Raw genomic sequence first — 25,164 nt, 5'->3', positions numbered from 1 at the left:
AAATCTGCACACCACAGCAAGTCTTATGGCTTGACTCTGGTGTGCAGATTTTTGTCTAACATTGTATTAACTATATATATATATGCCACAAGAGGAATAAGAATTTAAAGGACATTTTGGTACATACAGACCCATTCAAAAGTTATTCCAAAGAAAATGATACCCAAAAACGGGGGTCAGTACGTTGCTTGGGGTGTGTAACATGCGGACACATGACACCCTCCAAGATGTTTAGCCACCCACATACAACGAAGAAGTATACCATACAGCATACCATTACTTGTAGAACGACGCATGTGGTTTATAAACTCACATGCCCCTGTGGATTGGCATACGTGGGCAAGACTGAGACCGCCCTGTGTGAGAGGATAAGAGGCCACCGCTCTAGTATCAGGTTAGCCTACAGGGACGGCCAGTCAGATAAGCCGGTGGCTAAGCATTTTTTACAATTTAAACACCCACTTGCTTCATTGAAATTTTTGGGTATAGACCATGTACCCGTATCACGCAGGGCCGGTGATCGCGGGAAAGCGTTGTTGAACCGGGAAACATTTTGGATTTCGGAGTTGGATACGGTGTCTCCAAAGGGACTCAAGAAACTATATCGTACCTTTCATTCTTATGAACCTTGTCTCCAGCTTGTAATGTTTTTATTATTATAATGTAGTTATTTTACCCTAACAAAAAAATTTTTGGGGTAGAGTTTTACAGTAGAGTGCATAATATATAACATAATATACATCATAGGAGGAACAATGGCACACAGATTAGAGGAAAAAGGTAAAATTCTGACGAATATACTTTGGTGTAGCCTGTTAATTTTTCCCTATGTAGTACTAAGAGATATACATAACTAAACAGTATAGTTCAAGATAGATATTCTGGGTTTATACTATGTGTATGCTATGGTGGAGAGAGATATATATGCACCAAGTCATTACTGTCAAAACGAATAAGCTTTTTTAATTTTTTAATGTTTTTTAATTAAGCAATTATGAGATATACAGTATGTGATGTTGATTAGCCCCTTACAAAATACTCTTTTAGCACTTTATACACATGTTTTGAGCACTTTATATATGTCACAGTTTGCACAGCTTGCAATACTTGTCAGTTCCACGGTATTAACTATATAAGCACTTGCACTTTAATGTATGCTTGCTATTAGCACTTTACATAGATAGCACTAATTATTAGCAACAGTGGTTGCCTTATTAAACTCGGATCTCTATCAGCAAATCACATACTTAATGCACCTTATCTACAATCACTTTTCAATAGTTTTCCCCTCACGGCTAAGGTGATTCTTTTTATTGAATTCGGCAGTTGCAGTTCCGTTCCCATGGTGACCGCGTTAGCATCCGGTCGTCACGGAAACGGGCGCGATGACGTCATCACGTCATAGGGGCGGAGCCTGGTTTGCACATGCGCACAGGGCGGCATAGGACGCCGATCAGGAAATGCACTTCACCTGAGGGTAAGCTCGTTTATGTCATGTATTTTGTATATAAATTGATTCTTTGTATGTATTAATGTGTTTGGTCCTGAGGAAAGTCCTGTTTGTGGGACTGAAACGTCGACCTCATTTTAACATGTTCTAAATAAAGATTGGATTTTAAAATTATTCCGTGAGTGCTGCTACCTTGTTGGATTTTATATATATATATATATATATATATATATATATATATATATATATATCAAAATCCAAATAGGTTATGGTGGGGGAAAATTGTGATTGAAAACCCCTTCCACCTGAAGTCTGTGGATAGTTAATACAATGTTAAACAAAAATCTGCACACCACAGCAAGTCTTATGGCTTGACTCTGGTGTGCAGATTTTTGTCTAACATTGTATTAACTATATATATATATATATATATATATATATATATATATATATATATATATATATATATGCGGAAACCTTGGAGTGTCTGTATTTTTGTAGATATTTATGAATCTGTGACTGGGCAACAGGTATTTTTTTTCACTATTGGAGTGCAAAAGTTTAGACTTGTTTGTGTGTGTATATATATATATCTATATATATATGTACATTGGGGCAATAGGGCCAGAGCCCCATACAGCTGTACTGGCCTTACGGCTCTGGGTACCTCACATCGCTCTGCCAATCCCCAGAGAAGAAATGGTGGTGTTCAGCGTCACATATTTAATTTAAAGTATTAATTATGTAATGTAGACACGTATTATTGTGCTAAACTATTAACTTTTTGCCATCTTTTTACAGACCTGCCTGAATGTCCGTTTTAACACACCATAACAGACTTGTGCACCACTAACATAACTCGGCTTATTGTTTCCTACCACAAATGGAAAGGCTAAGCCTGTGGGCGGAGCCTATAGTTGTGGGAGGGGTTATTCTGGCCTATATATACACAGGCCGACCATTCCTCTGGACCAAGATTGTCTGGTTCAGCCCACCCACCACTCCCTTCATCAAGCCATTTAAATTGGTGGGCCCTCTTTTTACAGGGCTACCCAAATATATATATAGCGGTACTAGCAATGTATAAATGTACATTGGAGGAGTATGATTAGAATGTCCCTTTTATGTACTAACATTTTTATACCAGAAATGTTAGAGAACACATCGGTTGAAGTATAAAATACTAAATAATCCAAACAAAAATAAAACAAAACTGGAATACGAGTTTTAAGATTGTTTTCATTTTGCATATTAGAAGTTTTTGTTTTAGAATATCTCTTTAACGTTCTCTTTCATAGTCTTGTGAGGTTTTTTTCCACTTTGCTGATATTCAATATACCTCAGAAATAGTTACATATAGCAAAGTGCTTACTCTGCTGAAATAGGACACCATGATTGACATATGTTACTACTTACTGGCAAGATTTTACCTCTTATGTGCCAGAGGTTAGTGCAACACATTGGTAAAAAGGTAACCCATTAAATACCAATGATCACAGAAATGCATCTTAATCTGCTTGATATAGTTCAAGATCCTATTTCATGATGGAAGATACCCCTTGTGTTGAATAACCAGGACATTCCGGACTGCTGCAGGGTCCCAAGAGTTTGGATAATGGTGACACTAAATTAATTCTTGCCAGCTTGCTGAGACCATATTATATTTTGAAACATCTTGTATAAAATAAACTTTCTGTTAAAAACAAAACAAAATAAAGCACAGGCAAATTATAAGTTTAAAGGGACATGCCAGGCTCCATAACAAACTACTTTGATTGCACCTGCGGTTATTGTGCAAGGGAGTCCCCTTATCAGAAAAAAACCAATGCTTTTATAGCACTGTTCCCATCTGTCTGATGTCAAAGGAGGAATTTATATTTTCTCATTTGCTGCCCTGATTTATCATATGAGTTTACATTACCACTTCACCAACTTTTGGAATTAGCTTGAGCCTAGGCGATAACACTGTGCACAGACCCATTGAAAAAAACTGTGATTAAGGCCATCATTAGGCCGATCACAGCCATGGCATGGCTACTATCAACTTATTGAATAGTTTCCCGCACCTCAGGTGATGCACAGAAGCTGCTGGACCAGGTAACTCACAAAACTCTGCTGAACAAGATGTCGTTGGATAAAATCAGTCCAATAACATAGTATGTGAATTCTAAAATTAACTATTGTCCTTTATTGGCTCTATACTTTCATTGTGCTTCTTTTCTCAATGCGGAAAAAGTAGATTTTTTTTCAAAAGAAAAATACTTTGCATTAGGGGGGATTGTGTGTGTGGGGGGGGGGGAGGGGGACAGATTTAAATATATACTTTTTTATTTTTTTATTTAAAAACAAACAAACTTTATAGTGGTGCAGTGTGAGGGGTGCTGTAGTATATGTGTATATATATATATAAGCGAGTGCCCTATTTAAATCTGTCCTCCTCCCCCCAACACACACAATCCCCCCTAACGCAAAGTATTTTTCTTTTAAAAAAAATCTACTTTTTCCGCATTGAGAAAAGATATATATATATATATATATATATATATATATATAAAATACACAATCCAGGGCACTCGCTTATTCACTAAACAATGATTTCAAATCTTAGAGATTGTAATAGTTTTATTTAAAAACACGTCACCTAGGCAAAAAATAATAGGGGTTTGGTTACATTATATGTTCATATATTGCATAAGCCTGCCACAACGTTAATGTACCCCATTCTTTGCAGGTCCTACTCTAGCAGCTCATTAAATATATCTAAAAAGTAAACAAGGGCACTCAGTGGTTTTGAAAGTGAAAAAAAACGTGTATTCATGGTTGCATATACGGATCAACGTTTCGACCGACAAACCGGCCTTTATCAAGATCAACAGCTTACAATGTGCAATATAAATAAGAAATACTTAATCATAAATTAAGCTTACCATAAACCTGGTATAACATCGAACCCCAGTGCCGTGTGCCGTCTACCGATACAACGAACGGACCTCCCCTATGTGCGTGATGATGTAATCACCTACCAAGTGTTAAGCAGGATAGCCTCCGATCAGGGCCGGCCTTAGGGGTGTGCGAGCTGTGCGGTCGCACAGGGCGCCATGGCAACAGGGGCGCCCTGGCAGCCGACACAATTCAATGTCTGCAGCTTTCATGGGCTGGCTGGGGAGATCAGATCTTAACTAAGCAGTACTTACTGCATGGTAAGCAGGCAGGCAGCAGGGACCCACACTCACTCATTCAATGCTGACCGAGCAGCACTTCCACTCCCTGTACTCAGTGTGACACCTTAGCCCCGCCCCCTCCTCACACAGAACAAGCAGTGTGGGAAGCAGGGAGAAGTCTGCTGTGAAGGCAGGGACAGACAGCAGGCACAGCATGGTAAGACCAAAGGGACATGAGGTGGAGTAAGATAGAAAAATGGACAAGTGGGGTTAGAAGGATAAACCTTTCTAGGAGTGTGGGAGAGAAAAAAAAAGAGGTTTGGTAGAGGGAGAGAGGTGAAGTTTATGGAAGAGGGAGAAGCCTAATATGGGGGTAGTTTGTGCAATATTCTTGTATGTGAAGGACTCAAGTCAATGTGTATCAGAGTGTGCATACTGTCAGTGAATGTCCAGGTTAATGTAGTGTGTGTGTATTATTTTTATTTTTTTTTAATGGGCAGATGCTCAATGCACATGTCTGCTTTTACAAAAGAACTACATATTGCAAGTCTAAGGTGTTTTGAACAAGAACCTACAAACTAGCACCAGCACCTACATTGCCCTGCTTTGTGTCCCAAAGCAGGGTAAATCAATCTAGATCTGCAGCTATTGCAAACAGATTTCACACATCCACAAAGAAAACATGCACAAAGAATTGCACGCACATATTTTCCTTTGGGGGTACATCTACTAAATTGTTAGAAACAATAAACGGCCAGTTCCTATAATGGGACACTATAGTCAGCAGAACAACTACAGCTTTAATGTAGTTGTTCTGGTGAGTATAATCATTTACTTCAGGCATTTTCATGCAAACACTGCCATTTACATTGCCCCCTAGGGACACCTCCAAGTGGCCACTGGAGGTGCTTCCTGGGGCAGTGCTGCACAGTAGGCAGCACTGCCGTTTAGTGTCTCCATGCTCTGCATGGAGACGCTGACATTTTCTAATAGAGATGCATTGAGTCAATGCATCTCTATGAGGAGGTACAGATTGGCCAAAACTGTGTTTGGCCCCACCTCTTTGCCAACTTTAGCCAATCCAGTGCTTTCCCTGGGAAAGTTGCAAATTTGCACTATTCTAAAAACTTTTTATGACCAGGAAGGGGCGCGGTGAAGATTTTTCGCACAGGGCGCCTAAAGCCCTAAGGCCGGCACTGCCTCCGATAACTATGGTGACAAAGCCTGTCAACATTGAAGTGCAAAGTGAAAAAGTGCGGAGAGATTAAAGCCAAATGCCCGGAGGATAACACAGAAAACAAAAATGTAAAGATTTAGGCAAATATCATACATGTAGAGTATATGCATAAACCTGAATATGTAATGTGTAAGAGACTAGAAATATAAGTAAAGAACATGTGATAAATAGAATTATACCATAAATGGGAAGAGTGAAAAAAAGTCAGAAAATAAAAATAAAGTGAAATGTGAAGAAGTGAAATAATAAAAGTAGAAAAAAGAATGTGTTTAAAAAGAGTATGTGAGAATATGTGTATGTGTTAAAAAAAAAAGTGTGACATGACAAATGTGGCAAATGTGAAGTGAAACATGCATAAAAAAAACACATTAAACCAGTGGACTAGTGAATAAGACCAAATGTGTAATTGTTACAAGTGCACTTAAAAGAAGAAAAGAAACACAGACTGTCTATATATATATATATATTCACATTAGAATTCTTCCTTAAAACCCTGAGATATTGGGAAATAGGTAACAATAGTTTCAGAGGCAGAGGATGGATACTGTTAGCATTTGGTAATGTATTGCAGTCAGAGGGTTTTCTGTATAACTTATCGCCTATATGATTGTTGATACGGTAGATCTTTACATCCAAGAATTGTATACTTTGCTCATGGTATGTTAAACTCAACTGAATGGGAGAATCATCTTTGTTCAAATCCTCAATCATTTCTTTCAATTCCCTCGCCATGCCAGATCAAATCATAAACACATCATCAACAAATCTGTGGTATTGAATAAGTTGTGTGCCATATTTTGACAAGATATATGACTTCTCATAGAATTACATAAAGCAATTAGCATATGTTGGTGCCATGGCCGAACCCACAGCAGTCCCCGTCTCTTGCACATAAAAGTATTTCTCAAAACGAAAATAATTGTTAGAGAGTGTCATCTCAAGGCATTCCAGTAAAAACTCAATGGCTGGTCCATTATATTGTTAAAACACAACTAATAACTTATGCATGGCCTCAATGCCAGCAGTGTGTGGAATTACTGTGTATAAATTGTTGTCATCCACAGTGTCTCTAACATATGAGTCTGGTAGTTCACAATCTTTAATGCAACCTAAGATGTCCTGAGTGTCTCAAAACCAAGCAGGTATGAGCGGGCTTGCAGTGGAAATCTACAAATTTAACCAATGGTTCCAGTCCACCTTTCCTAGCGGAAAACAATAGGTCTTCCTGGTGGGTGGACTGGATCTTCATGAACCTTGGGCAACGTGTACAGAATTGGAATCTTGGGATATAGATCCACCAAGTATTTGGCTGTTTTGTCAGCCAGCCAGCCAGCCACTAGGCCTGTATGTACCAACTTTTGTATTTTAGCAATGATGCTGTTAGTAGGATCAAATGTTATCTTTCTGTAAGTCTTGTCATCTGATAATTGTTGCAAAATTTCATTCTTATACGTTTCATAATGTTGTAGCACTATGGCTCCCCCTTTGTCCACGGTGCGGATAATAATGTTGTCATCCTCTTTAAGATCCTCTTTAGGAATGCTTTTCTTTCAGTCAGTGTTAGATTGTGTGATACACTAGCTTGTTGAGTAACTATTTTATCCACATCAGATTTTATCAATTGGGAAAAAGTCTTGATGGAATGATGTGCATTCTTGGGGTCTCAGATACTTTTTAGTTTAAACATAACTTTGTTGATGCCATGTGCCTCTCACAGCTTGTATGTTTATTCTTCTGCACATTTTAAAGAATTCCACCTCCAATTTAAATTGATCTGGTTTCGAGGTGGATACAAAAGACAATCCCTTTGACAAAACCTTAATATGATCACCAGTCAGACCTTTAGAAGATAAATTAAAAATGGGGTTAATTTCTTCCTTATAGGTGGTTTTGACTGAGTATTTATAGACTTTCCCCGTTTGCCCTCTTTGAATAGGTCTGCGTCTCTTAAATCTTTTTTGGGTCTTGTAGATGCCATCGGTGGATCGTTGGTATAATATTACTGCTCTAAAAAGACTGTGTATGGTCAGATGGTTTAATTCTATAAGGTCTGGCTGATGATTCACCTCCTTACGCTTCTGAGGTTGATTCTGCTGAACTTGTGTCTATGGATAAAAATTATGGTTTCTGTACTCTTTGTTTATTTCTGGGAAAATAAGATTTACGTCTTTCCCCACAAATCCAGTGGTATACCTGATGATGTGTATAGTCCAGATTGACCCATTCCACCTTTTTTTTTTTATCTGATGAGGTCATTTCTATACCTCATAATCTCATCTTGAAGTTTGATCATGTGTTGGGTTATTAGGAAAAAATTGTGATTGAAAACCCTTTCTACCTGAAGTCTGTGGATAGTTAATACAATGTTAAAAAACAATCTGCGCACCAGTCAAGATTTCTGTGGGAAAAGCAAGTCTTATGGCTTGACAGGTGTGCAGATTTTTGTTTAACATTGTTTAACATTGTATTAACTATATATATATACATATATCAACCACACCTTTAGAAGTACTGACAGGTAAAGTGAATAACATTGATTATATTGTTTATATTGTTACAATGACACCTGTCAAAGGGTGGCATATATTAGGCAGCAAGTAAAATGTCTGTTTTTGAATTTCATGTGTTGGAAGCAGGAAAAATGGGCAAGCAAAAAGATCTGAGTGACTTTGACAAGGGCCAAATAGTGACAGCTAGACGACTTGGTCAGAGCATCTCCAAAACAGCAGGTCTTGTGGGTCATTCCCGTTATGCAGTTGTTAGAACCTACCAAATGTGGTGCAACCATCAGGGTCATGGGTGTCCAAGGCTCAATGAAGTATGAGGGAAGCGCCTGTCTAATGGAGGAACTAATTTGCATATGCCAATCCAGAATACATGTATGTATATAAACACTCACATTTTGTATGCAGTTCATGAGTCTATGATGCCATGTGGGAGATGAACGGCAATGCACGGCAAAGCTCTAATACAGTACAAGGAGTGAGAACTTGGTCTCCCACATTGTCCCTCCTTGTACTGTATTAAAGCATTGCTGTGCATTACCATGGCAATACTCTGATACACACCGCTGCACCGGTTGGAAGGAGCTGTCTGCACCCACCCTCCATGGCCAAAAATATTATATATATATATATATATATTCTCCCCTATCCCTCCACTGTTGCCGCGTCCCCCATCACAGCCCCTACCCCAACTACGACCCCATTCCCCTTTTCTCATCAAAGCCTATATCCCCCTTCACCCACCAAAGCCCCTATCCCTCAGCACTCACTACAGCCCTAACCCCCACACCTACAACAGACCCTATTAGCCCCTGCACCCACTACAGCCCCTATGCTCCCTCTACAATCCTTATTATCCCTGCACTCACTACAGCCCCTATTCCCCTCTACCCACTACAGTACCCACTACATGTCCTACCCCTGCACACACTACAGATCCTACTACCCCTGCATCTACTACAGTCTATATATCCACTTTAGCCCCTATCCCCCTTACACCCTCTAAAGCCCCTAATATTTCCTGCACCCACTACAGCCTCTATCCATCTTCACTACAGCCTTTCTCACCCCCTGTGACCATAACATATGATTTAGTGGTGGACATATTTAGTGCTCCCCCCCCTCCCTCTCCCCCCCCCCCCCCCCACGCCTTCCCCCTTGTTTTTACTGTGATATTTTATGATCCCCCTGAGTATTGTTCCAACAGTTTCAACTGTATAGGTCACAATTTCACAGTCTCTGATCAAATGCAACAATGGTATAAAATAAAAACCAGCAGAATGCAGTCCGGCCACACACCTGAAATGTGCACCAGTTCATAAAACATGTTATTGGAGAAGGTTTTAGTACCCCAAAGAGGGATGTGTGGTGTTAAAACGTGCTTTACTGAGAGCTTAATCCAGAATATTTTAACACACTATAGAGGTTTCCAGGCTGATTGCTCCATACACAGCAGGTTGCCCCAGGATTGTCCCTAGCTTTGCCAAGGCAGATCTCCCCCCATGTCTCTTTATTCCTGCTGTAAGGCCCCTCCCCAGACCCCCCTGTACTGTATCCAGCACCCCTCATCCAGTCCCTTTAACACCAGGCCCCGCCCACACAGCTCGCTCTGCCTGTGTTGTGCTTTGAAAGCCGCGCTCCCTGTGCCGGTGCGATCACTGAGTGACAGGCGCTGCTGCTGGTGGTGCTTCAATCCCAACAAGCACAGCGAGCCCCCGGCTCTGAGACCTCACTGCACTGCAGCCGTCCTGCTCCCAGTACCTCCATCAACCCCTGCAACCACTACCACCAGCCTCCCCTACACCCAGTACTTCCAGCCTCCCTCACTCCCAGTACTTCCAGCCTCCCTCACTCCCAGTACCTCCAGCCTCCCCTGCTCCCACTACTTGCAGAATTCCTGCTCCCAGTACCACCAGCCTCTCCCACTCCCAGTACCTCCAGCCACCCCTGCTCACACTACTTCCAGAATTCCTGCTCCAAGTACCACCAGCTTTCCTGCTCCCAGCACCACCAGACTCCTCTGCTCCCAGTATCTCCAGCCTTCCTACTTCCAATACTCCAGCCTCCCCTGCTCCCAGTACCTCCAATCCCCCCACTCCCAGTACCTCCAGCCTCTCCTGCTCCCAGTACCACATCAGCAGCAGTAAGTAACCGGGTGCCTTTAGGCACTGCTTTATCTTCTAGCTAAGATTTGCTGTTTTGTTTTCTGTTTAGATTTGGATATATTATATGCATAATGTAGCTATGCCAATCTGTTCTGCGATGGTTTTTACAGTTTGCAATTATGCAACATTTAATTTATATTAATATAAACATTTAATTATAAAAATGGACCATGCTCTTGCAACAAATATGGATCCCTGCCTGGCACTTCATTTATTTTTTTCTTATTGTACTGTGTGTTTTGTTTTGTTGCATTGCATGTTTTTTTCAATACAGTACATACTGCATTGACATTAATACATTTATAAAAATATTTTGTAAATAGCTGATTAAAGTTAGCGAACTATTTGGAATGTTTGTACTCTGTGCATCACCCCCTGCCTGTGATTTACAAACATGAATCCCAAGTTCTTTACTGTGGCATTGTCCTGGCATATAATTCCCATGTTGATTTATGTCAGTGCACTTCCTGCCCCTTGTAACTGCTTGGATTGCAGAGTACTTGCATTTCTTCCCTTCTTGGGTATACTGTTGCACTGAATGTTTTGTTTGTAGTTTTACAAAATGCAGCTACTTTTGTTTAACTAGATATAATGTAAGATTAATTTCATTATGGGTAAGTCAGATGAACCTGTCTGTAGCTCATAATGTGCTAGAACAGTTCTTTGTTTAGTTTCTTTATCTTTTAGCAGTTTGTATGCTTGTAGTCTGACAGTTTTGTTGAATAAATTATCTTTTTTACTATTGTCTTTATACAGAGTGATCCTGAACATACAGTAAGTGCAAAGCGTCCACTTGGAGTTTACGCCAAAGACAACTAAAATCCTTCACCATGATTTCTGCAGTACAAGAATGGCTTAAAGTGGCCGTCTTGCTATTTATAGCCCAAACAGTTGCTGCAATGGTTATTCCAAATACCACACATTTAGAAGGCCTTCTGGAGAAGTATTTGGATGAAGATGGTGAGTGGTGGGTTGCAAAACAGAGAGGAAAACGAGCCATAATGGAGAGTGATATGAAGTTAATCTTGGATCTCCATAATAAATTAAGAGGCGAAGCTTATCCCCCAGCTTCCAACATGGAGTTTATGGTAAGAATAACTATGGGGAAAAGCTAATGCACCTTTCAGGATTCGAATGTTTATCTAAGATCAGTTTAGCATTAAATACATAATAAGATGAGTGTTTGTACAATTCCACAACAGCCATAGTAACCGTAAACTCACACATCTGAATTCTTGAACTCTTTCCCTTCGAGCTGTGTTTGTCTGTGCATATCACCGTGCTTTTGCACAAAATGCTCTTTTTTTTTTCCAATGTCCATGATGTCAGTTGGCACTCGTCGTCTTGTACCAAAAGTTGCCAACTGTGTCTGTTCCAGATAGTGGACAGGTTGTTAATTCCTGTACATATTACACTAATGAATTATACCAGTATTCTACAGTCCATTCATTTAGCCAGGAGTTATTTTTTTTTTTTTTAGTTTTTTTTATCCCAAAGCATGTTAAAGACTGGTACTGCATTGCAAACATATACCTTAACCCCTTAAGGACCAAACTTCTGGAATAAAAGGGAATCATGACATGTCACACGTCATGTGTCCTTAAGGGGTTACCATGTGTCCAGAGTCCTCGCTACCATTTTCTACACTTGGTTGCTGTTGAGGAGCTCTGCGCACATTGATCCACGCAGGTTCCTATACAGTGTATAAGCGCTATGATTTCATTTACAATCCCTCTGCGCAAAACAGATGTACTGACCACAGAACAGCTGTTGTCTGGAGGTAAAGTTGTGTTTTTTTTTTTTTTTTTTCTAATATGAATTGTGCTTTGCAGTGCAGTGAGAAAGGTGAGCCAAGAACTTGCACAGAGTTTGTTGGTGGTAAAGGGGTTTATGCGTAAGAAATGACATTAGTTTGCTTGGTGTGGATGTATGAATGGCATTCAGCCAAATGTATATCTGTAAAGCAGTGATTAGCTAATCTTGGCACATTCGCCTACTCTACAGTATTTCATTGGAAGCTCAGATATCTTAGATGACTGAGCATCCTGGGAAATGTGGTTCACACATATTTGCAGTGCTGATGTTAGCCAACACTGTTCCACAGGAAACTGTTAATAAGGAGAAAAAAAGGAGTTCATCTTAAAGGGGCAGCTTGGGCTGCTTAAGGCACCATGGCAACTTCATCTAAATTAAATGTTTATGGTGCCAGGAGGTCCTCGAGCACACTCTCACCTTCAGGGGCTAAACCATTCTTGAACAGTTTAATGCCGAAGTTGCCTCTAGTGCCAGTCACTACTCCTCCCCAGTCGGCATCTGAAATTTCAGTTTCAGGAAGCGCAGCGTGCCATCAGGCATAGGCATCGCTGATTGGCTGAGAGCGGTCAGAAGACGCGAGGAGGAGGTACCAGAACACTCTTGGCACCAAAACCACTACACTGAGATGTAGTGGTTATGGTGTATGGAGTGTTCCTTCAAAAAGTCATTTTGCCTTTGAATTATAAACAAAAACTGAGTTCTTTATTATTGTATGTTTTTTTTATACTGGCCTTAGTGTATATTTTGCTTTGCTAAAAAAAACACAACTTTATTTGATAATTAAACATTCTTTCCTTCATCATCTGCATAGCAGAACTGCAAAGGTTAACATAAGAGTTTTTTATTGAAAACGAAAAACATTTTACTTGCTTGGATTTGGAATCTATTGTTCAGAGCTATCCTACTGCGTTTTCTCGGAACTGTTTCTGTGTTGGAATGCACAATATTCAGGAAACCTTATCTGAAATGTTATGTATCCATTGACATAAGAGCCAATTGAGCAGGTTCACAAAGTAGCCTAAGATATACCAGACTTGTCTGAGATCAGTAATCTGACCTGCAACCTGTGGAAACAGACTGAGGAAAGGGTTAGTGACCCCTAAGATGTCTAGTCTATTTATTTCCCTTCCATACAAATTACTTGCTGCTCTTTGCATTTACACTGTGTTGTGTCTTAATTTTGACATTTCACTTTCTAATTTGAAGATAAACTAAAAAATCTAATTTGTTGGTAATGGACACATTTCAGCTACTGGGCTCAGTAGTTTTGGCAGGTTGCACTAAGTTTTAGGAGTACATTCGTAAGGGGAATAACTAGCTTTATGCTTCAAATCCATTGGTTTATTTATTAAACCATGAACTCTGGTAAACGGACTCCCTCCTTTAAAGTAATACTGTAACCCCTCCCCCCCCCCCCCCCCAAAAAAAAAAAAAAAAAAAGTATTTCATAGAGATTCTATTTCATATATATTAAATCTTTATGAAATACTAACTTTGACTGTGTTGGAATTTCAGTAAAATTTCAACCCAGTCAAGGATCTTCTCAAACATAGTAGAGACTACTTTGTCTCTGTATATTTCCTACACCTGACATTTCTAGACACTGAGTGGAGCTACCGCTGTCAAGAAGTGTCAGTCCCCTCCCAGCTATCACCAGTGACTGCTGCAGGGAATTGGCTCTGCTTGTGGATGATCCTGCACTCTCTTTCCTCCATAGACCTTGATGCACCTCTCACGCATCCCCTTCCAAGCCACCAGACCCCCACCAGTAGTTTTTACTTTAAGCTAATATAACAGAGTTGGGGGGAAAAAAAAACTCTGAATTGGGATATATTTTCAACTTGTCAATTCTGGCTCTACATCTTATCACAATTCAGTTATGAGTGAGCATATCTCTTTTCTCCTTCGCACACCTACTTTCTGTGTATTTTTTCTTTAGCCACCTTTAAGTAGACCTCTTCTTTCTTTCCTATTTTTTGTTTAATGGATTCTCATTTGCCCCTAGGGAAGCCCTATCTCCTTGCACATATTTGCTTATAGCTGCCGTGCATTGCAGACATTGCAGTGGCTATAATCCTGCCCCTTTTCTATGTGATGTAAAAGGAAACATGTAGGCTTCATTAATTGGCTGTACAAATATTTATACAGAGGTTGCATGCCTTGTGTGTCTCCACCTCCCCTGTGTAATTTTCTGAGACAGCTTGAGGTGCAGTTGTGCACATGAATTGTCAATAGCTCAGATGATGATGTGCACAGTCCCATTTGCAAAACATCATAGCAACTTGCACTAGGCTTGTGAATGGCAAGGCATTTCAGTTCTGCTGAATAATTGTTTCTAAAGATAGAAAATGTTTTAGGCACACCTGAAATTTTGCTGGATTTTTTGGTTCATCTCGGCTGTATATAAATTTGGGAGAATAGGAAAAATCTCTAAGCAGTGTTTCGACCTGCTAAGAGTCCTTTATCAAGCTTGATAAAGACCTCTTAGCAGGTCGAAACTTTGCATTGTTGATCCAATAGACCTTCCTGTGTCTTGAATTCCGTGAGTGCCTGGAGATTTTTCCTGTTCTCTGTGATACATATTCTGGATTTGCTGGTCCTGCTTCGGTGTACATGGAGTGTGGTTCTTATTTTTTCTTTTAACAGTATATTAATTTGGGAACTGAATCAGAAGAACAAACAAATCATTTCTGAAAATAGGTCAATCCTTGTGTTGCAAAAATATATGTAATATAATATATATATTACTATGTATTGGGATGTGTGGAAATCTATTCACAAACCGGACTTTACATAGGACACGAGGTCATGCGTTTAGACTAGAAGAAAGAAGATTTCGTCTAAGGCAAAGGAAAGGTTTTTTAACTGTAAGAACAATCAGGATGTGGAATTCTCTGCCTGAAGAAGTGGTTTTATCAGAGTCCATACAGATGTTCAAACAGCTACTAGATGCATACTTGCAAAAACAGAATATTCAAGGATATAATCTTTCAATGTAGGGTAATAACTGCTTGATCCAAGGATAAATCTGACTGCCATTCTGGGGTCAAGAAGGAATTTTTTTTCCTAGCTTGTTGCAAAATTGGAAGTGCTTCAAACTGTTTTTTTTTTTTGCATTCTTTTGGATCAACAGCAAAAAAACATATGCGAGGAAGGCTGAACTTGTCTCTTTTCAGCTATGTAACTATGTATATATTTTGCTACACAGATACAAGCATGTTCCTGCCTTCCTTGGTTCACAAATTAACAGAAAAACTAACCAATAAAGGGAAAACTGGGAGGAGCAGTAAAAAAAAGTCTATATGCACATGGGCGTCCGCAGAAATTTTTCCAGGGGGGGGCATAATTGTAATGACATCTATGCTTGGCCCCTTTTTGACAGTGTCATGAAGGGGAGGAGCATAGTCATTATCACATAAAGCCAGGGTGAATAGTGTTTTCACAACTATGGTGTCAGGAATACATGTTTGTATTCCTGACACTATAGTGTTCCTTTAAGCAAATTAAAGGAACATTCTGTTCACCATAACAACTTCATCTAAATGAAAATGCTATGATGCCAGGAAGACCCTGGGTGCTCTTTTCTTTAAGGGGTTAAACCGCTCTCAAATGGTTTAACCCCAAAGGCTTCCTCCAGCTCTTGGTCCCTCAGTGGTATTCGGCATCTGAAACGGAGTGTCAGAAAGTGCAGACTTACGTCAGGCATGGGTGCCACTGATTGGCTAGAGTTGACAGTTGACGCTGTAAGCCAATCGCTAGTTCCCGGTTCATATTTTTTTTAAACTTTTTTATGAATGGGGAGCTACTGATTGGCTTAGAGTGCCAGCTGACCGCTCTAGCCAATCAGCAACACCCCTACCCAGCGGCACTCTGTGCTTCCTGACACTCAGTAAATAAAAGTGAACACATTAACACTGATATTTTTTTTTACCTGGGGAGATGAGAAGGTCCAGAGTTTCCCTGCCAGGCCCAGGTACCAAAGCCTTATGATGTGGTGTCCAGAATAAAGTGGAGGGTTCACTTCTATATTTGGCTCCTTCTGCTCCTTTACCTTTCTGCTTATTTTGCGCCCTTCTGCTCCTTTCTCATTCTGATTCCTTTCTGCTTCTTGCAGGCCCTTTCTGCTCCTTCTCCTACTTTAGTTTTGTGCTCCTTGCTGTCCCTTTCTGCTCCTTCTTCAACTTTACCTTTGTGCTCCTTCTGATTCTTTCTGCTCCTTTACCTTTGTGCTCCTTCTGTCCCTTTCTGCCCCTGCTCCTTGCCTACAATTCCTGCTCCTTGCTGCCCCTGCTCCTTGCAGACCCTTCCTGCTCCTTGCTGCCCCTGCTCCTTGCAGACCCTTCCGGCTCCTTGCTAACTCTTCATTTAGGCACCCTCCCACCCCCATGCCTCACTTGCCTAATCTATAGGCTGCCCCACCCATGCCTCACTTGCCTAATCTATACCCCCCCATGCCTCACTTGCCTAATCTATAGCCTCCCCCCCCATGCCTCACTGGCCTAATCTAAAGGCTGCCCCCCATGCCTCACTGGCCTAATCTATAGGCTGCCCCCCATGCCTCACTGGCCTAATCTATAGGCTGACCCCCATGCCTCACTGGCCTAATCTATAGGCTGATCCCCATGCCTCACTGGCCTAATCTATAGGCTGCCCCCCCAATGCCTTACTCCCCTAATATATAGGCTGCCCCCATGCCTTACTCGCCTAATATATAGGCTGCCCGCATGCCTTACTCCCCTAATATATAGGCACCCCCCCATGCCTTACTCCCCTAATCTATAGGCTGCCCCCCTACCCCCATGCCATACTCCCCTAATATATAGGCTGCCCTCCCCCATGCCTTACTCCACTAATATATAGGCTGCCCCCCATGCCTCACTTGCCTAATATATACCCCCCATGCCTCACTTGCCTAATTTATAGCCCCCCCCCCATGCCTCACTGGCCTAATCTATAGGCTGCCCCCCATGCCTCACTGGCCTAATCTATAGGCTGCCCCCCATGCCATACTCCCTTAATATATAGGCTGCCCCCCATGCCATACTCCCTTAATATATAGGCTACCCCCATGCCATACTCCCCTAATATATAGGCTGCCCCCCATGCCTTACTCCCCTAATATATAGGCTGCCCCCCTCCCCCCATGCCATACTCCCCTAATCTATAGGCTGCCCTCCCCATGCCTTACTCCCCTAATATATAGGCTGCCCCCATGCCTTACTCCCCTAATATATAGGCTGCCCCGTGCCTTACTCCCCTAATATATAGGCTGCCCCCCATGCCTTACTCCCCTAATATATAGGCTGCCCCCATGCCATACTTCCCTAATATATAGGCTGCCCCCCCATGCCTTACTCCTCTAATATATAGGCTGCCCCCCATGCCTTACTCCCCTAATGTATAGGCTGCCCTCCCCATGCCTTACTCCCCTAATATATAGGCTGCCCTCCCCATGCCTTACTCCCCTAATATATAGGCTGCCCCCCCATGCCTTACTCCCCTAATATATAGGCTGCCCCCCATGCCATACTCCCTTAATATATAGGCTGCCCCCATGCCATACTCCCCTAATCTATAGGCTTCCCCCCTCCCCCATGCCTCACTTGCCTAATCTATAGGCTGCCCCCCCCCCATGCCTCACTTGCCTAATCTATACCACCCCATGCCTCACTTGCCTAATCTATAGCCCCCCCCCCATGCCTCACTGGCCTAATCTAAAGGTTGCCCCCCATGCCTCACTGGCCTAATCTAAAGGCTGCCCCCCATGCCTCACTGGCCTAATCTATAGCCTCCCCCCATGCCTCACTGGCCTAATCTATAGGCTGCCCCCCATGCCTCACTGGCCTAATCTATAGGCTGCCCCCCATGCCTCACTGGCCTAATCTATAGGCTGCCCCCCATGCCTCACTGGCCTAATCTATAGGCAGCCCCCCAATGCCTTACTCCCCTAATCTAGAGGCTGCCCTCCCCATGCCTTACTCACCTAATATATAGGCTGCCCGCATGCCTTACTCCCCTAATATATAGGCACCCCCCATGCCTTACTCCCCTAATCTATAGGCTGCCCCCCTACCCCATGCCATACTCCCCTAATCTATAGGCTGCCCTCCCCATGCCTTACTCCACTAATATATAGGCTGCCCCCCCATGCCTCACTTGCCTAATCTATAGGCTGCCCCCCTCCCCAATGCCTCACTTGCCTAATCTATAGGCTGCCCCCCCATGCCTCACTTGCCTAATCTATACCCCCCTATGCCTCACTTGCCTAATCTATAGCCTCCCCCCCATGCCTCATTGGCCTAATCTAAAGGCTGCCCCCCATGCCTCACTGGCCTAATCTATAGCCTCCCCCCCATGCCTCACTGGCCTAATCTATAGGCTGCCCCCCATGCCTCACTGGCCTAATCTATAGGCTTCCCCCACAATGCCTTACTCCCCTAATCTATAGGCTGCCCTCCCCATGCCTTACTCGCCTAATATATAGGCTGCCCGCATGCCTTACTCCCCTAATATATAGGCACCCCCCATGCCTTACTCCCCTAATCTATAGGCTGCCCCCCTACCCCCATGCCATACTCCCCTAATCTATAGGCTGCCCTCCCCATGCCTTACTCCACTAATATATAGGCTGCCCCCCCATGCCTCACTTGCCTAATCTATACCCCCCATGCCTCACTTGCCTAATTTATAGCCTCCCCTCATGCCTCACTGGCCTAATCTAAAGGCTGCCCCCCATGCCTCACTGGCCTAATCTATAGCCTCCCCCATGCCTCACTGGCCTAATCTATAGCCTCCCCCATGCCCCACTGGCTACCCCCCTCCCCCATGCCATACTCCCCTAATCTATAGGCTGCCCTCCCCATGCCTTACTCCCCTAATATATAGGCTGCCCCCACCATGACTTACTCCCCTAATCTATAGGCTGCCCCCCCATGCCTTACTCCCCTAATATATAGGCTGCCCCCCCATGCCTTACTCCCCTAATCTATAGGCTGCCCCCCTCCCCCATGCCATACTCCCCTAATCTATAGGCTGCCCTCCCCATGCCTTACTCCACTAATATATAGGCTGCCCTCCCCCATGCCTTACTCCCCTAATATATAGGCTGCCCCCCCATGCCTTACTCCCCTAATATATAGGCTGCCCCCCCATGACTTACTCCCCTAATCTATAGGCTGCCCCCATGCCTTACTCCCCTAATGTATAGGCTGCCCCCCCTCCCCCCATGCCATACTCCCCTAATCTATAGGCTGCCCTCCCCATGCCTTACTCCCCTAATATATAGGCTGCCCCCACCATGACTTACTCCCCTAATCTATAGGCTGCCCCCCATGCCTTACTCCCCTAATATATAGGCTGCCCCCCATGCCATACTCCCTTAATATATAGGCTGCCCCCATGCCATACTCCCCTAATCTATAGGATGCCCCCCTCCCCATGCCTCACTTGCCTAATCTATAGGCTGCCCCCCCCATGCCTCACTTGCCTAATCTATACCCCCCCCATGCCTCACTTGCCTAATCTATAGCCTCCCCCCCATGCCTCACTGGCCTAATCTGAAGGCTGCCCCCCATGCCTCACTGGCCTAATCTAAAGGCTGCCCCCCATGCCTCACTGGCCTAATCTATAGGCTGCCCCCCATGCCTCACTTGCCTAATCTATAGGCAGCCCCCCATGCCTCACTGGCCTAATCTATAGGCTGCCCCCCATGCCTCACTGGCCTAATCTATAGGCTGCCCCCCATGCCTCACTTGCCTAATCTATACCCCCCATGCCTCACTTGCCTAATTTATAGCCTCCCCCCATGCCTCACTGGCCTAATCTAAAGGCTGCCCCCCATGCCTCACTGGCCTAATCTATAGCCTCCCCCATGCCTCACTGGCCTAATCTATAGCCTCCCCCATGCCTCACTGGCCTAATCTATAGGCTGCCCCCCATGCCTCACTGGCCTAATATATAGGCTGCCCCCCATGCCATACTCCCTTAATATATAGGCTGCCCCCATGCCATACTCCCCTAATCTATAGGCTGACCCCCATGACATACTCCCCTAATCTATAGGCTGCCCCCCATGCCTTACTCCCCTAATCTATAGGCTACCCCCCTCCCCCATGCCATACTCCCCTAATATATAGGCTGCCCTCCCTATGCCTTTTCCCCCTAATATATAGGCTTCCCCCCATGCCTTACTCCCCTAATATATAGGCTGCCCCCCATGCCTTACTCCCCTAATATATAGGCTGCCCCCCATGCCATACTCCCCTAATCTATAGGCTGCCGCCCATGCCTTACTCCATTAATCTATAGGCTACCCCCCTCCCCCATGCCATACTCCCCTAATCTATAGGCTGCCCTCCCCATGCCTTACTCCCCTAATATATAGGCTGCCCCCACCATGACTTACTCCCCTAATCTATAGGCTGCCCCCCCATGCCTTACTCCCCTAATATATAGGCTGCCCCCCCATGCCTTACTCCCCTAATCTATAGGCTGCCCCCCTCCCCCATGCCATACTCCCCTAATCTATAGGCTGCCCTCCCCATGCCTTACTCCACTAATATATAGGCTGCCCTCCCCCATGCCTTACTCCCCTAATATATAGGCTGCCCCCCCATGCCTTACTCCCCTAATATATAGGCTGCCCCCCCATGACTTACTCCCCTAATCTATAGGCTGCCCCCATGCCTTACTCCCCTAATCTATAGGCTGCCCCCTCCCCCCATGCCATACTCCCCTAATCTATAGGCTGCCCTCCCCATGCCTTACTCCCCTAATATATAGGCTGTCCCCACCATGACTTACTCCCCTAATCTATAGGCTGCCCCCCATGCCTTACTCCCCTAATATATAGGCTGCCCCCCATGCCATACTCCCTTAATATATAGGCTGCCCCCATGCCATACTCCCCTAATCTATAGGCTGCCCCCCTCCCCATGCCTCACTTGCCTAATCTATAGGCTGCCCCCCCCATGCCTCACTTGCCTAATCTATACCCCCCCATGCCTCACTTGCCTAATCTATAGCCTCCCCCCCATGCCTCACTGGCCTAATCTAAAGGCTGCCCCCCATGCCTCACTGGCCTAATCTAAAGGCTGCCCCCCATGCCTCACTGGCCTAATCTATAGGCTGCCCCCCATGCCTCACTTGCCTAATCTATAGGCAGCCCCCCATGCCTCACTGGCCTAATCTATAGGCTGCCCCCCATGCCTCACTGGCCTAATCTATAGGCTGCCCCCCATGCCTCACTGGCCTAATCTATAGGCTGCCCCCCCCAATGCCTTACTCCCCTAATTTTTAGGCTGCCCTCCCCATGCCTTACTCACCTAATATATAGGCTGCCCGCATGCCTTACTCCCCTAATATATAGGCACCCCCCATGCCTTACTCCCCTAATCTATAGGCTGCCCCCCTACCCCCATGCCATACTCCCCTAATCTATAGGCTGCCCTCCCCATGCCTTACTCCACTAATATATAGGCTGCCCCCCCATGCCTCACTTGCCTATTCTATAGGCTGCCCCCCTCCCCCATGCCTCACTTGCCTAATCTATAGGCTGCCCCCCATGCCTCACTTGCCTAATCTATACCCCCCCATGCCTCACTTGCCTAATCTATAGCCTCCCCCCATGCCTCACTGGCCTAATCTAAAGGCTGCCCCCCATGCCTCACTGGCCTAATCTATAGCCTCCCCCCATGCCTCACTGGCCTAATCTATAGGCTGCCCCCCATGCCTCACTGGCCTAATCTATAGGCTGCCCCCCCAATGCCTTACTCACCTAATCTATAGGCTGCCCTCCCCATGCCTTACTCGCCAAATATATAGGCTGCCCGCATGCCTTACTCCCCTAATATATAGGCACCCCTCCATGCCTTACTCCCCTAATCTATAGGCTGCCCCCCTACCCCCATACCATACTCCCCTAATCTATAGGCTGCCCTCCCCATGCCTTACTCCACTAATATATAGGCTGCCCCCCCATGCCTCACTTGCCTAATCTATACCCCCCCATGCCTAACTTGCCTAATTTATAGCCTCCCCCCCATGCCTCACTGGCCTAATCTAAAGGCTGCCCCCCATGCCTCACTGGCCTAATCTATAGCCTCCCCCATGCCTCACTGGCCTAATCTATAGGCTTCCCCCCATGCCTCACTGGCCTAATCTATAGGCTGCCCCCCATGCCATACTCCCCTAATCTATAGGCTGCCCTCCCCATGCCTTACTCCCCTAATATATAGGCTGCCCCCACCATGACTTACTCCCCTAATATATAGGCTGCCCCCCATGATTTACTCCCCTAATCTATAGGCTGCCCCCCCATGCCTTACTCCCCTAATATATAGGCTGCCCCCCATGCCATACTCCCTTAATATATAGGCTGCCCCATGCCATACTCCCCTAATCTATAGGCTGCCCCCCTCCCCCATGCCTCACTTGCCTAATCTATAGGCTGCCCCCCCCCATGCCTCACTTGCCTAATCTATACCCCCCATGCCTCACTTTCCTAATCTATAGCCTCCCCCCATGCCTCACTGGCCTAATCTAAAGGCTGCCCCCCATGCCTCACTGGCCTAATCTAAAGGCTGCTTCCCATGCCTCACTGGCTTAATCTATAGGCTGCCCCCCATGCCTCACTGGCCTAATCTATAGGCTGCCCCCCATGCCTCACTGGCCTAATCTATAGGCTGCCCCCCATGCCTCACTGGCCTAATCTATAGGCTGCCCCCCCAATGCCTTACTCCCCTAATCTATAGGCTGCCCTCCCCATGCCTTACTCACCTAATATATAGGCTGCCCGCATGCCTTACTCCCCTAATATATAGGCACCCCCCCATGCCTTACTCCCCTAATCTATAGGCTGCCCCCCTACCCCCATGCCATACTCCCCTAATCTATAGGCTGCCCTCCCCATTCCTTACTCCACTAATATATAGGCTGCCCCCCCATGCCTCACTTGCCTAATCTATAGGCTGCCCCCCTCCCCCATGCCTCACTTGCCTAATCTATAGGCTGCCCCCCATGCCTCACTTGCCTAATCTATACCCCCCCATGCCTCACTTGCCTAATCTATAGCCTCCCCCCCATGCCTCACTAACCTAATCTAAAGGCTGCCCCCCATGCCTCACTGGCCTAATCTATAGCCTCCCCCCATGCCTCACTGGCCTAATCTATAGGCTGCCCCCCATGCCTCACTGGCCTAATCTATAGGCTGCCCCCCCAATGCCTTACTCCCCTAATCTATAGGCTGCCCTCCCCATGCCTTACTCGCCTAATATATAGGCTGCCCGCATGCCTTACTCCCCTAATATATAGGCACCCCCCCATGCCTTACTCCCCTAATCTATAGGCTGCCCCCCTACCCCCATGTCATACTCCCCTAATCTATAGGCTGCCCTCCCCATGCCTTACTCCACTAATATATAGGCTGCCCCCCCCCATGCCTCACTTGCCTAATCTATACCCCCCCATGCCTCACTTGCCTAATTTATAGCCTCCCCCCATGCCTCACTGGCCTAATCTAAAGGCTGCCCCCCATGCCTCACTGGCCTAATCTATAGCCTCCCCCATGCCTCACTGGCCTAATCTATAGCCTCCCCCATGCCTCACTGGCCTAATCTATAGGCTGCCCCCCATGCCTCACTGGCCTAATCTATAGGCTGCCCCCCCATGCCATACTCCCTTAATATATAGGCTGCCCCCCATGCCATACTCCCTTAATATATAGGCTGCCCCCCATGCCATACTCCCTTAATATATAGGCTGCCCCCCATGCCATACTCCCCTAATCTATAGGCTGCCCTCCCCATGCCTTACTCCCCTAATCTATAGGCTGCCCTCCCCATGCCTTACTCCCCTAATATATAGGCTGCCCCCATGCCATACTCCCCTAATATATAGGCTGCCCCCCCATGCCTTACTCCTCTAATATATAGGCTGCCCCATGCCTTACTCCCCTAATATATAGGCTGCCCTCCCCATGCCTTACTCCCCTAATATATTAGCTGCCCCCCCATGCCTTACTCCCCTAATATATAGGCTGCCCCATGCCATACTCCCTTAATATATAGGCTGCCCCCCATGCCATACTCCCCTAATCTATAGGCTGCCCCCCTCCCCCATGCCATACTCCCCTAATATATAGACTGCCCTCCCTATGCCTTATTCCCCTAATATATAGGCTTCACCCCATGCCTTACTCCCCTAATATATAGGCTGCCCCCCATGCCTTACTCCCCTAATCTATAGGCTGCCCCCCATGCCATACTCCCCTAATCTATAGGCTGCCCCCATGCCTTACTCCCCTAATCTATAGGCTACCCCCTCCCCCATGCCATACTCCCCTAATTTATAGGCTGCCCTCCCCATGCCTTACTCCCCTAATATATAGGCTGCCCCCACCATGACTTACTCCCCTAATATATAGGCTGCCCCCCCATGACTTACTCCCCTAATCTATAGGCTGCCCCCCCATGCCTTACTCCCCTAATATATAGGCTGCCCCCCCATGCCTTACTCCCCTAATCTATAGGCTGCCCCCCTCCCCCATGCCATACTCCCCTAATCTATAGGCTGCCCTCCCCATGCCTTACTCCACTAATATATAGGCTGCCCTCCCCCATGCCTTACTCCCCTAATATATAGGCTGCCCCCCCCATGCCTTACTCCCCTAATATAAAGGCTGCCCCCCATGACTTACTCCCCTAATCTATAGGCTGCCCCCCATGCCTTACTCCCCTAATCTATAGGCTGCCCCCCTCCCCCATGCCATACTCCCCTAATCTATAGGCTGCCCTCCCCATGCCTTACTCCCCTAATATATAGGCTGCCCCCACCA

General features: G+C 45.1%; 1 protein-coding gene across 1 annotated transcript in view; it reads left to right on the top strand.

The window, feature by feature from the left end:
* The first annotated feature begins 9,985 nt into the window (after positions 1-9,985).
* CRISPLD1 (cysteine rich secretory protein LCCL domain containing 1) overlaps positions 9,986-25,164 on the top strand; it is a 95,089-nt gene continuing 79,910 nt past the window's right edge. The window contains exons 1-2 of the mRNA XM_063451312.1: positions 9,986-10,495; positions 11,274-11,605. Coding sequence (XP_063307382.1) covers positions 11,348-11,605 — 258 coding nt within the window. The 5' untranslated portion in view covers positions 9,986-10,495; positions 11,274-11,347. The remainder of the gene's footprint in view (positions 10,496-11,273; positions 11,606-25,164) is intronic.

The sequence above is a fragment of the Pelobates fuscus genome, chromosome 4, assembly GCF_036172605.1.
Source record: "Pelobates fuscus isolate aPelFus1 chromosome 4, aPelFus1.pri, whole genome shotgun sequence".
Lineage (NCBI taxonomy): Eukaryota > Metazoa > Chordata > Amphibia > Anura > Pelobatidae > Pelobates > Pelobates fuscus.
This window is presented reverse-complemented; position numbering and strand designations above follow the sequence as displayed.